At 49.5% G+C, this 11,556-nt stretch overlaps 1 protein-coding gene across 1 annotated transcript; it reads right to left on the reverse strand.

Annotated features, from left to right (window-relative positions):
• Positions 1-6,901: 6,901 nt before the first annotated feature.
• LOC113247936 (cystatin-C-like) lies at positions 6,902-11,146 on the reverse strand. Its single transcript, XM_026489299.4, has 3 exons — positions 10,784-11,146; positions 8,007-8,120; positions 6,902-7,249 (listed from the first exon to the last, which is right to left on the reverse strand). The coding sequence occupies exons 1-3, from the start codon at positions 11,033-11,035 to the stop codon at positions 7,166-7,168; spliced, it is 450 nt and encodes a 149-aa protein (XP_026345084.2). The 5' UTR covers positions 11,036-11,146; the 3' UTR covers positions 6,902-7,165.
• Between the last annotated feature and the right edge of the window lie 410 nt (positions 11,147-11,556).

Here is an 11,556-nt window from a genome sequence, read left to right on the forward strand (position 1 = left end):
CTGACCACATAACTACTTCAAAAAAATCCTTTCAAGTATCTTGCCAGGTTTTACCTGGGACAAACAGTAAATATTCCTGGCAGTATTGAACAACCCCATGGTTATAAGAGATGTCCCCCAACAGGTGCAAAAAATATACCACCCTCCCAAGATTTAGAGCCCAAGTATAGCCAAAAGAGGAAAGATTTACATAATTTCCCTGAGAGTTGGCAACAGTTGGTAGGAACCTAGCTGCAAATGGAGAACAGCCCACATTTCTGTCTGGCCATATTTGGGGGGCCTCCAACCTGATGGTGGACAAGCCAAATTCTCAGGACACAAAACAAACAAGAAGGTAATAGCTGTTCCTGAGAAAGAAAACGATTAATAACCAATGGACTCCCATAAACCATATCCACAGGAGTCTGAACTTGGAAATGAAAGAACATGAAATTTTGCCTTCCTCTTTTGACTAGATACTAGAAGCAGACATCCAGGAGAGTTGACTCTGGTAGGAATTCTTACCCTTGGCTGGCTTCTGCCAGTTTTCCCAGAAGGCCATCTGTAGGCTCTGGAACAAGTAGGTTTAAAGTAGGGAGTGTAGCCCTGCTATCTATCAGAATTTGCCAAGGTTTTCCCTTAATTTTAACATTAGTTCCCCTTTGGCCATTTAAGGAAATAACTCGAAAGGCTTCACTGGAGAATCTCTTACTAGAGTCCCATCAACCCTGGGAGTGGTCCATCTGGAGGGCCCTCCTTTGAAGATAGTTTTACAGTTGATTGAAAATGAGACACTGATTTCTTGGCCAAAGCTTTGATGATGGACCCCTAGGAGGGTGCAACAGGGGAGACCCAGTTTTTTGTTTTTGTTTTTAGGTTTCTGGCCTTTGAGTTGTTGCAGCTGGAAAACCCAACCTGACAGGCTCAAAGAAGGGGGACGACTGTTTCACATAACTGATGTCTAGAGGAAGGGCTGACATCTCTCACTGCTAGAGGTGGGGACTCATGTTTGCTATCTCTTGACTCAGTTCTGATGCCCCCTGTAATTTGCCTTCATTTTCAAACAGCTGCTCTGGGCCTCCTGTCTTCTCATCTTCATGCCCAGCAAAAAAGAGAGAGCCTGCTATTCAAATAGTTGAAAGAAAATTCCACCATGAAGTCTCATGATCCACAGGTGGCCAGACTTGGGTCACATGCCATCTTTAAGGCAGTCACTAAGGCCTGGGGGAGACTGGCTGCTCAGACTGCTTTAGCCAAGATCACATTCTCCAAGTCATGGTCCAAAGGGTAGCGTCAGCTTCCCTGGAAACTGGTGGAGGGAGAGGGAAGGAGGATGCATCACCACCTGGATGGCCTTCTCATTATTATAAGAAGGCCAGGCTGCCATTGGTTTGTGAGTCAGCACTAAACTCAGGGACTGTTTGATGATGTTGCCTTCACATGGACTGTGTGACCAGTGAGGAATGCACACAGCCTGTGGGGTAAACAGTCCTCAGCACCATGTATCAGCTAACAGCCATTCAGGAAGGGTGGACATTTTTCTTAGTCTATTCCTCAGGGGCCTGGATTTGGGTAAAAGAAAAATAAGTATCGTTCTTCATGATTACAAGTACCTCACCAAAATGTTGGATCCTGTTCACCAGGAAGCCCTATATTTTCTGAACGCTTTCATGGCTATGGGAAAACCTAGAAAGGGTCGAACTGTTCTACCCTACAGAGGTAGGGTTTCAACCTGCTGAGGGATCTGGAGGGAAGGGACGGGTGCACAAGTAGAAAATGCTAAGGGAAAGAGGAACCAGTGAGACAAATAAGGTCAGTGACTCTGTGGGGTGAAGGGCAAATGACAACCAGCTCTGGAAGTGAGGCCAAGGGCATTGCCAAATCAGGGATGCCAGTGCTGGAGTAGAAGAAACCTGCCAAGCTGCCTGAAATCTGCACAAAAGTTTACTGACCTAATATATGCTTTGGGTGAAGGGCATTTTCATTTAGTTTGGTTTGGTTGTGTTTTATTTATTTATTTATTTATTTATTTATTTATTTATTTATTTAACTGGGAATCAAGGAGGGGGCTGGGCTGTACATATGGGGAGATATTTGGCGTCGAAAGCATGCTTAGATGCAGGTGTGACTCAGAGAGAACCCTCTACCTGCTGCCATTTGCAGGTGTTCTAGAAGCAACTGTACTTTGCCAGGAAATCAAATTGGGTTATATAGTTCAGTGATTCCTTGGGTAATATCACAAAATCCCAGCGCCCCGGCCCCAGCCTGTATCAATTAAGTCAGAATTTCTGAGTGTCACCAGGCACCAGTATTTTTTAAAGCTTCCCAGGTGATTGCATGTGCAGTCACACCTGAGACTATGTATGCACCTTATCTGGTCTCACGGTGCTGGACACCCTGGCTGACATCCAAATGACCCCTGAGTGTATCTGACCCTGGGCTAAATAAACTTCAGGTACTATGATCCTGAGGGGACCCACTGGGAGCCCCAGTGCCCAGGGTGAGAGCAGGTATAAGGTGGTTTGAAAAATCTACTAATTATTTTGGTTCTCAGGTGAGGCAATGCCGCTCAGTTTTACGTGTATTTGTTAGCACAATAGAGCATAATGAAAAGGAAAGGGTAATTTTACTATTGTGTCCCAGTGCCTGTCCCTCTGGCTTGGGTCTACAGGATTGGTAAAGAGTTGGCCTTTGACTGCATCTTCTAAAGGGTCACGTTGTCCAAGTTCACTCCAGTCCTTCTGCATCTGGTAGCAGTGATGGACCATAAAAACCCAGACCTCTAAGGATCTATAAATCAAGAGCCACCAAGATACAATTACTTTATACTACTGGAGGACATAATAAAAACATAAATACACTCTAAAATATATGACATTCTAAAATGAAAAGCTCAAATATTAAATGTTGTCTTTTTTCCCCCTAATAGGAATATACAGTCAATATAGTCCTAGTTCAAAACACAGTAATTCTACTTTTTGAGCTGGAAAAAAAATAATTTCATCAAGGAGAATAAATACAACATGTTCAGAAATAAAATTTAGAAAAGATTCCAAGAATGGTCCTTACCTAAGAGATATTAAAACATTATATTTTAAATGGAGTAGTTGGCACAGAAAAATAAACCCAGCTAGATTTAAGACAGAAATATAGACACTGACAAGATGTTATAGGAATTCACTATACAAACGATGGACTTTTGAAGCAGTTCTTGGAAACCTCACAGGGGGAAAAAAAAAGCTAATAATGTCATTTGAAAAATGAAGTTAAACTCTTATACCAAATAAAATTTAAAGTTATTCATATTCTGACTAGAATAAAAATATGTATTTATGTGACAAACTGAACTGTTCAAGTGCTTTACAGATATGAACACATTAATTTCCATAACCCCATGAGGAAGGGACTCCTACTTTCCACTTGCTGATAACAAGCGAGGCTCAGAGAGAGTAAGGCGCTCGTGCAGGTCACACAGCTAGTGGCACTCTTCTCACCCAGGGCGTATGGCTCCCGGTGCCTGGGATTCACCCCATTTAACATGTGTGTACACACACACACACACGTGCATGCACGTGTACACACGCGCACACATTGTTGTTTCCCAGACACTACTGCTGCATGACAAAAAACCCTAACACTGGGAGGTGTGGCACAACAACCATTTTCTCTTGCTCATGGCTTTGCGGACCCAGGATTTGGGAAGGAAACAGGTGAGCAGTTCTTGCTTGGGCTCTCCTCTCACAGCGGCTCTCCTGTGATTGCAGTCAGATGACAGGCAGGGTTGCAGTCACCTTGAGAGCTCAGCTGGGCTGGATGTCCATGATGGCCCATTCACTTGGCCAGCAGCTCAGCTGGGGCATGCAAGCAGGTACCTGCAGGGGGCATCTCCAACACGAAGGTATGGAGAGTCAGGCTCCTTACGGGATGCTGGTGTCCCACAGGACAAGTGTCCAGGAATGCTGGCCGAAGCTCTGGGATCTTCTGTGACCCTGCCTTGGAGGTCACAAGGTCACTTCCTCTGCCCTCTTCACTTGAGGCCTGCACAAAGTCACCTAGAGTGGTGGTTCACAATCCCCTTGGGAGCTTCCCTGGTGTTATCCAAGACTGCCCTGTACTCACAGGGCAGGGAGATGCTGAGAAAGAAGCAGGTCCCTCCAGGTTGATAGATGGCAGTTTTCATAAGCAAAGGGAACTCACATAAGAGGCTTCTCTTAGGTGGCAGCAAGTCGAATGGACCCCTCACTCATCTGCCAAATCTTAAAAGTTTATAAAAGGGGCCATAACTGGGGTCAGTCACATACACCATCCAGATGGTCTCAGCACCACATTGCTATCTCCAGGCTATGTCTTTGGAGCAGTCTCAGGGAGCAGAAAAGGCCAGCAGAATACACATTCCCAGGGCAGGGGAGGGGGTTGAGGAGCCTCCAAGTGCACAGGTCCAGCTCACAGGTTAATCCTGGCACACCTTTTCGATGATGTTCCCCAACACAGAGTCAATATGCAGCTTACAGACCCTACCTCTCAATGCAAGGTGTGTCAAAGATTATGGGGGCCATGTTTAAAGTGCCACAATATGTAATCTGATCAATGAAAAAATATCAAAAACCTAGTGAGTGTTTACTCAGAGCCAAGCACTATGCTAAAGCTACTTATGCAATTTTACATAAATGATGCTTATATTTAAGATAAATGAACATAAAAATAAAATCACACGGATAAAAGTTGCAGGGGCTCTGATTCCACTCCTGGACACAATGGTCTCCATGACGTCAGGTCACAGGGCCTTCTTGGTCACACCACTTCACCCAGAGCCTCAGTGTTATGGCATCCATAGGCCCACCATTACCTTGGGACACCCAGGGAGGCCAGCCTGAACCCCTATGGTGTGGGCTGTGGGACACAAGGCCTAGTGGTGGCAGAAGGTGTGGAGAGCTTCAAATGAGCCAAGCTGTATGTACAGCTTTCACCCCCTACTTCCACAAGGAAAAGAGAATTGGAAGCGTGTCCACAAAGGGATAGCTTTACAGGAAATCAGCATTTTGTTGTGGGGCCTGCACGCGGGTTGTTTGTGTAAACCCAAGATTTTTCACCAAGGTAGGAAAGACCCTGCAGGGAGGACTTAGCCCCTGGATAACACTCCTGTGTACTGTCTGCTCTGCCAGCCCCCTCCAACACATCCCCAAGTCTGTGTACCGCTGCAGGGACAAGGCCCAGGCTCATACTCCACCTCTCAAGGCTTGTGGGTGGTGATTTGCCTCTCTGACCCCAACCCCTTTCACTAAATATGGTGTCCATCAGGAAGAGACTGTCAAGTAACCACTGTTTATTTGGGGTCTTAAAGATTGTCATTGAGGAGACACAGAGGCCACTGAAATCCAAAGTGTGCCCCAAACTTGGAGCTGCAAGTTAGGTTTATGGAGGCAAAACCCACAAGGTTTCATAACTTGTTTTGAAAGAATGATTGGCGCTGGCAGAGTTCACACTTACTGTCTCATACATGATTGGCTATTTGGCAAACAGGTGTTACAGTAACTCTATTTAGATCCAAGTAGAAGGCTGTGTTCTGGGTGGTCTAGTTGCAACTGACAAATGTTCAGAGAATTGAAATAGAAGACAGTGGAGCAGAGGCCCTACTTCCTCCGTGTCCTATGGACTCTACTTTGAATGACTCTCTTAGCAATTGTGCATCTTCTTTCATAATGGTGAACATGAGATGAGACAAGGCACACAATCTCATTGGGGCCCAGCTAGTCACCTGGAGGAGGCATGCAAGATGGGTCCCCAGCTCACCCCTTCCCAGCATTGGGCTGGGTTCCACCTTTGCCGAACGCAGCACCGTTCCTGGAGTGCTGGGACTTGGGGCCATCTGGGGGCGTTCCCTTTGTCATTTCACCTGCTGTGTTCAGGGCAGCAAGTCGTAAGACTTCATCCATGCTGCTCTGCATGTGGCACATGGCCCCAGCACTACTAGCCCCGCGAGAGGGCCACCCCTCTGCAGTGAATGGCTAATATAAGGGCAGCACAGGGGGCAGAGTGTGTGTTTAGTTCTCTATTGTTTAGGACTGGATCTTTCCTATTGGGGTTCTGAGGTATCCACTCATCTACAGAATGATGGTGAACTAAGGGTGACATTCCTTTTTAATTCCAAAGTCTTCTGAATAAGAAGCAAGCCCACTCTATGTCAATCCTGTTTATGGTTTCAACTCTATATCCCTTACGTGGAGCTCTACACAAGGACTGATTTTAAATGGGACCCCAGAAAACAGGCAGGGTACAAACCCGTAAAACCCTTTAGAAACCACTTCTTGGAAACCAATCTGAAGGTGTTATTTTCAGTCCTATTTCACTTCTGATTCTGATTGGATTGACCTTGATTCCAATGGGTATTTCTCTACTAGTTACATATACACCCATATACTCTGTCACCTGCAGGTGCCTGCACTCTTTTGTGGAAAGAAGTAAACATAAATCATTATTTATTTTAGTCTCTGAAGAACTTGACCAGGGAGAATCAGCCCAGGAGTGTGATCTCAGCACACATGGCTGAAATCTGACTTGGCAGAGCCCTGCTTAGGGTGGCTCTGGGCTATGGGTTCCATCTGACCCCTCCCTCCTGTCCAGTCCGCTCACCATCTGACTTCTTTTCAAACATAGCAGTAAAGTCTTTAGGATCAGCAGCCTAGGTCCCCTTCTCTCCCCTGTGTGACTACCAGGAGCCACCATAGCTGGAGGCCTGGGTTCCCAGCCTGCTCCTAACTCAACCATCCCAAAAGTGGCAGCATGCACCCCTGACTTCCCCTCCAGGAAGCTGTCAGCTCTCTGCTCCTTGCCTGCCCTCTAAAGCCAGTGGGACTAGGAGCTCTTAAAGGCAGTGCCCAAACCCTTCTGTATATATTCCCAAGACAATAAATAACTCAAGAGGTAGCTGATGTTACTTTTTATTGATTAAGAGAGGGCAGAACACATGTACTACAGACTGGTGCACTTGTAAAGCAATGAACAGAAAGGAGTTACAGTCACTTAGCTGTTCAAAAAAGCCCCAGAACCTTTCCCTATTTGTCTCTTGGGAATAGCACGCTGAGGGGGCATCACTTGGGCAAAGCCAACCTTCTATAGCTTAGGAGCTCTACAAAGGGGTGGGGGTGGGAGAAAGGGGGTAGAGTGGCCCAGCCTGTCACAGGGTCCTCTATGCGTCCTGGCAGCTGGACTTCACCAAGGAGGTCTTGCCCAGCCAGGGGACAGTGTATATCTGGAAAGAGCAGAGCGTTTTCTGTGAAAGGGAAGAGAGAGGGATAGTTAGGGTTACAGTGAAAAAGGAACGTGCCCAGCCTCAAGATGTCAGAAGTACGGGTGAGAAAGGTGGTGGTGGGACTCTCAGCCCCCACCCTGCTGAAGCCCAGTACACTAAGCAGGGGTTGGCAGTGACCTCTCGTCACCCCACCCACCCCTTATGTCCAAGACATGGAATCCTGTCCCCTAACTCCAAGCAGCAGGAGTCCACAAGCTCATCCCCACTGCACGTCCCTTTAAGGAGAAGCCTGTGCAAGATCACAGAGCCACTGAGGGACAGGGTGCTGTCCCCAAGTCCCCTGCACTTCCACTGGGCCAGCACTAAGACAGGTGCAGTGGGAAGGATCAAGGGGCTGGGATCAGAGTTTGAGAAACACCCAAAGACACAGGGAATGTGCCCCCCACCCAGAGGCCTCCCCGATGAGAGAGACTAGTATTTGGTGAGCAGGGTAGGACCAGAGGATTTTGGCTGCTTACAGGCCTCTAATTCCCTCTAATCTGTTCAGGTGACTGAGGCTGGGATTAAGGGGTCATCTCTCTCACCAGCAAACACCACACAGCTGCTCCTTATCCCACAGGCAACAACTCACACAGCACACGGTGCCCCAATTCACCAGCTAAAACCCACTTATAAACTCAAACTAGTCAAGTGCACACACATACGTCTTTACCCCACATGCACTCTGACACGTGCACACCCCCACCCCTTACACATCATGCATCCCACAGGCACATACCCGCATCAGGTGTGGCTGGTCATGAAAGGGACAGCTGTCCAAGTTGGGCTGGGACTTGGTACATGTGGTTCGTCCGATCTCCACCTCCAAGAAGTAGTTCATCCCAGCCACGACCTGCACATGTCAAGAACAGGATTTGTTTACAACACTGGCCAAGTTCACACACACAGGTACCTTCCTGCTATTGGGCCCTCATACCAGCATTCACTCTGCCAAAGCAGGTACCCCAGAAAACCAAAGCCACCTCCTGAGGGCTGGTCCAGCAGCTGTGCCCAGACCCTCCTGACTCGTTCACAGAGAAGCTCCGGAAGGTCTCAGGCAGCCTGGCAGGAGGAGAAGCAGGAAGACAGAAGATGGAAGCCACGGACCAAAATCCTGTTAACTGGGTTTAGGAAGGAAGGTGCACTCTGGGGAGCCAGCATGGTGTTGGCTAATAAACTTCTCCAGTGCCAGGAGCCAGGGCAGGGTCTGAGGACACAGCGAGGGCTCTGTGCTGCAGCAAACAGAGTGGGTCTGGTTCAGGAAGACAGTCACGCGATGGGTACACTTGAGCTAAATTCCAATTAATAGGGTCAACCCCCTAATCTTCACATTTCTGCAGTATAATAAAGGTTTATTTATTCCCTCACTTCACAGTGGGAAATGAGAGGCTTCTGTCTTGCTCATGCACATACACACACACGCACACACACACACTTTAAGCCAATAAAACACTGCCCCTGGAATGATTTTTTTTTTTTTAAGATGATTTATTTATTTGAAAGAGCGAGTGAGCACACAAGCAGGGGGAGCTGCAGGTAGAAGGAGAGGGCTGGGGGGAAGCAGGCTCCCCTCCATGCAGGGAGCTGGATGTGGGGCTCGAGCTCAGGACCCTGGGATCATGACCTGAGCCAAAGGCAGACGTTTAACTGACTGAGCCACCCAGGCATCATTAAGTGTAATTTTTGATAGGAGTATTTCTGAAGTGTGTCACACATCTGTCTTTCACATTTGAGATTACAGGATAGAAGCATACCTTGTCCTCACACAGGGCATCCTTAGAACTTGGAGAAACTGGGGATGAGGACCCTGGGACCAGGCTCTACATCTTACCTGGTGGAACCACAAGCAGCTCCCATGATGCCTCTGCTGTCACTTTCCCAACGAGCTGTGATGTCAAGCCAGTGTCACACTGGAGAGGAGCAGGCTGGGGGAAACCCAGTGAGCAGGGAGCATATATGTGTGTCCATAGGACACAGTGCCAGCCACTGCTGCAGGGGGAGAAATGGTCTCTTCTGGGCCCACCTTCGGAAGTTTCACGAGAAGACGGATGAGCCCTAAATGCTGGCATGCATTATAGGTTTTTGTTGCCGTGAAGCTGTTCTGCTCTCCAACTGGCTCCAGGTCAGCTGGCCTAAATCCTAGCCACCCTTAGAGGACAAGCACAAAGCCCAGTGGCCTTTCCTGACACTCCCTCCAAGCTCCCTTCTGGACTCTGGTGATTATGCTCCTTATCTGACCAGAACTCCAGGACAGGCGGCCTTTCCACCAGCATGTCTGGACAGGTTTGAATTCATATGCTAGTCCCTCTGCTCTGAGATGCAGTGAATACCACAGGCCAGCACATCGACCCATTCTGTGTTTGCCCCATTCTGCGTGTGCCGACAGCCTCTGGGTGTTCAGAGAGCAGCCAGGGCCCCACCTCAGGGAGGATGTTTGGTGTGGGCCCCAAACTCCATTGCAGGATGAGAGTATTGAGGCTGGGATAGTTCAGTGGCACCTTTTGAGAGGAGACGTGGAGGAGAATGGACCTTTTTTGCATGACCCCAATCATCTCGAGGAAACATGGGGAAACCCCAAACTGCGCCCCAGTGTGCACCAGGACTGGCTGGATCCTTCAGAAATGTCAAGTTCATAGATGGAGGGGCTTCTCCAGAGTAAAGGAGGCTGCAGGACAGTGGCTGCAGCACATGGCTTTGCAGTCCTGGGCTATAAAGGACAGCAGTGGGTCAATCAGTGATATCTGAATAAGGTCTGTAGATTAGATAACTCTCAGTGTTGGTTCTGATTTCCAAAGTGTTATTGTGGGTATATCACAAAACACCCTTGTTTCTAAGAAATACACACTGAGGTGTTAACTCTCAAAAGACTCAGAAAAACAAATGCATATATCCCCAAACACACACGTATGTGCCCAGTGGAAAGAAAAATGGCAAAACTTTAACATTTAAGGAATCTAGGTGTGGAATCTATAAGGATTTATGCACTATTTTTGCTACTGCTCTGTAAGTCTGAAATTAAAAGTTACAAAAGTGCTTTAAAAAATCATTTAATGGCAGAGCCAGGAGGGCAGTCAGGTGTGGGGTCTGTTTTTCCCTCGTCCGTGGTCATTTAGTTGACAGCTCACACTGAGCCTCCGTGTCCGGTGAGGCTGGGGCACGGAGGTAAGGGAACTGGATGGGGCCCTGACCTCCACACCGCAGCCTCTGGCCAGGCTAGCATTTGAAAATACAAATGAAGACCCTGGGGGTGACCCAGTGTGCCGTCTGGGTCCCAGGTACTCCGGGTGACGGTCACGCGTAGGGCAGGCTGTGGACGACCAGAGAGACCAGGGAAACCACTCGCACAGAAGGGAGCGTCTGCAGTCCCCACCCAACCTCTAGGGGCTCGAGACTCATCCCTCCAAGATGCTGGGCTGACCAGTAGGGGCCGGGCTGGCGACGTCAGGCAGCTACACCCGGAGCTCAAGGCCGCCCCGCCCCCACAGCCCGGCTGTGACACAACCCGGGAGGACGCACCTGCTTGCGGGCGCGCACCACTCGTATTGCGCGGCTGTGGTACGCGTCGTTGCTCGCCTTGTTGTACTCGCTGAGGGCGAAGTTGAGCGCCTGCTGCACACCCTCCTCGTTGACATCGGCGTCCAACGCACCGCCCACCAACGAAGACTTGGCATTTCTCCTGCTTGTTCCGGGACTCACGGCCACGGCCAGGGCCAGGGTCAGGGCCAGGGCGGCCAGCAGGAGCAGCGGGGTGCGTAGGGGCCCGGCCATGATGTGCTCAGAGGTCGGAGAAACACAAACAAGAGTATTCCTGCGACTGCGAGCAGCATCCAGCGGGAGCCGTCGCGCTTTTATTCCCACAGCCCCGCCCTCGGGCCGCCCAGCCCACCCCGGCTCCGCCTCTTCCGCCCCTGCCTGCCCCTCCCGGGATCGGTGGGAGCTCCCCGCGGGAGTCCTGCCCTTCCTCCCGGGTCCTCCCTCCATTCTGCGTACTCCCCCAACGCAGCTCCTCCCTCCCAGTCCCAGCCCTCTATCCTGAGTCGGGGCCCCCATCCCCTCAATGGCCCTATTTCCCCAGGTCAGGCCCTTTTCCCCTCCCCCAAGCTCCGCCCCTCTTCTCATGAGTCTCTGCTCCAACTAGGTCCCGCCCCTCCGCAGAGTGCTGTCCTTTACCCTCCCCGGATACGCCCCCCCTCGGGTTTCTCCGCTCCACCAAAGTCCACCCGGGGAATGCCCTGACCTTTCACGGAATCTGGCACCTCCTCGCCAGTCCTGCTCAGGCGCTGGTGGAG

The sequence above is a fragment of the Ursus arctos genome, unplaced genomic scaffold (genome assembly GCF_023065955.2).
Source record: "Ursus arctos isolate Adak ecotype North America unplaced genomic scaffold, UrsArc2.0 scaffold_16, whole genome shotgun sequence".
Lineage (NCBI taxonomy): Eukaryota > Metazoa > Chordata > Mammalia > Carnivora > Ursidae > Ursus > Ursus arctos.

Excerpts from the sequence above, each read along its gene's own strand:
- LOC113247936 (XM_026489299.4), bottom strand. The coding sequence starts at position 11,035 with ATGGCCGGGCCCCTACGCACCCCGCTGCTCCTGCTGGCCGCCCTGGCC. Across the intron at positions 8,121-10,783 it reads TGGTGCGCGCCCGCAAGCAG|GTCGTGGCTGGGATGAACTA; the intron begins GTGCGTCCTCCC and ends TGACATGTGCAG. Across the intron at positions 7,250-8,006 it reads ACCAGCCACACCTGATGCGG|AAAACGCTCTGCTCTTTCCA; the intron begins GTATGTGCCTGT and ends TCCCTTTCACAG.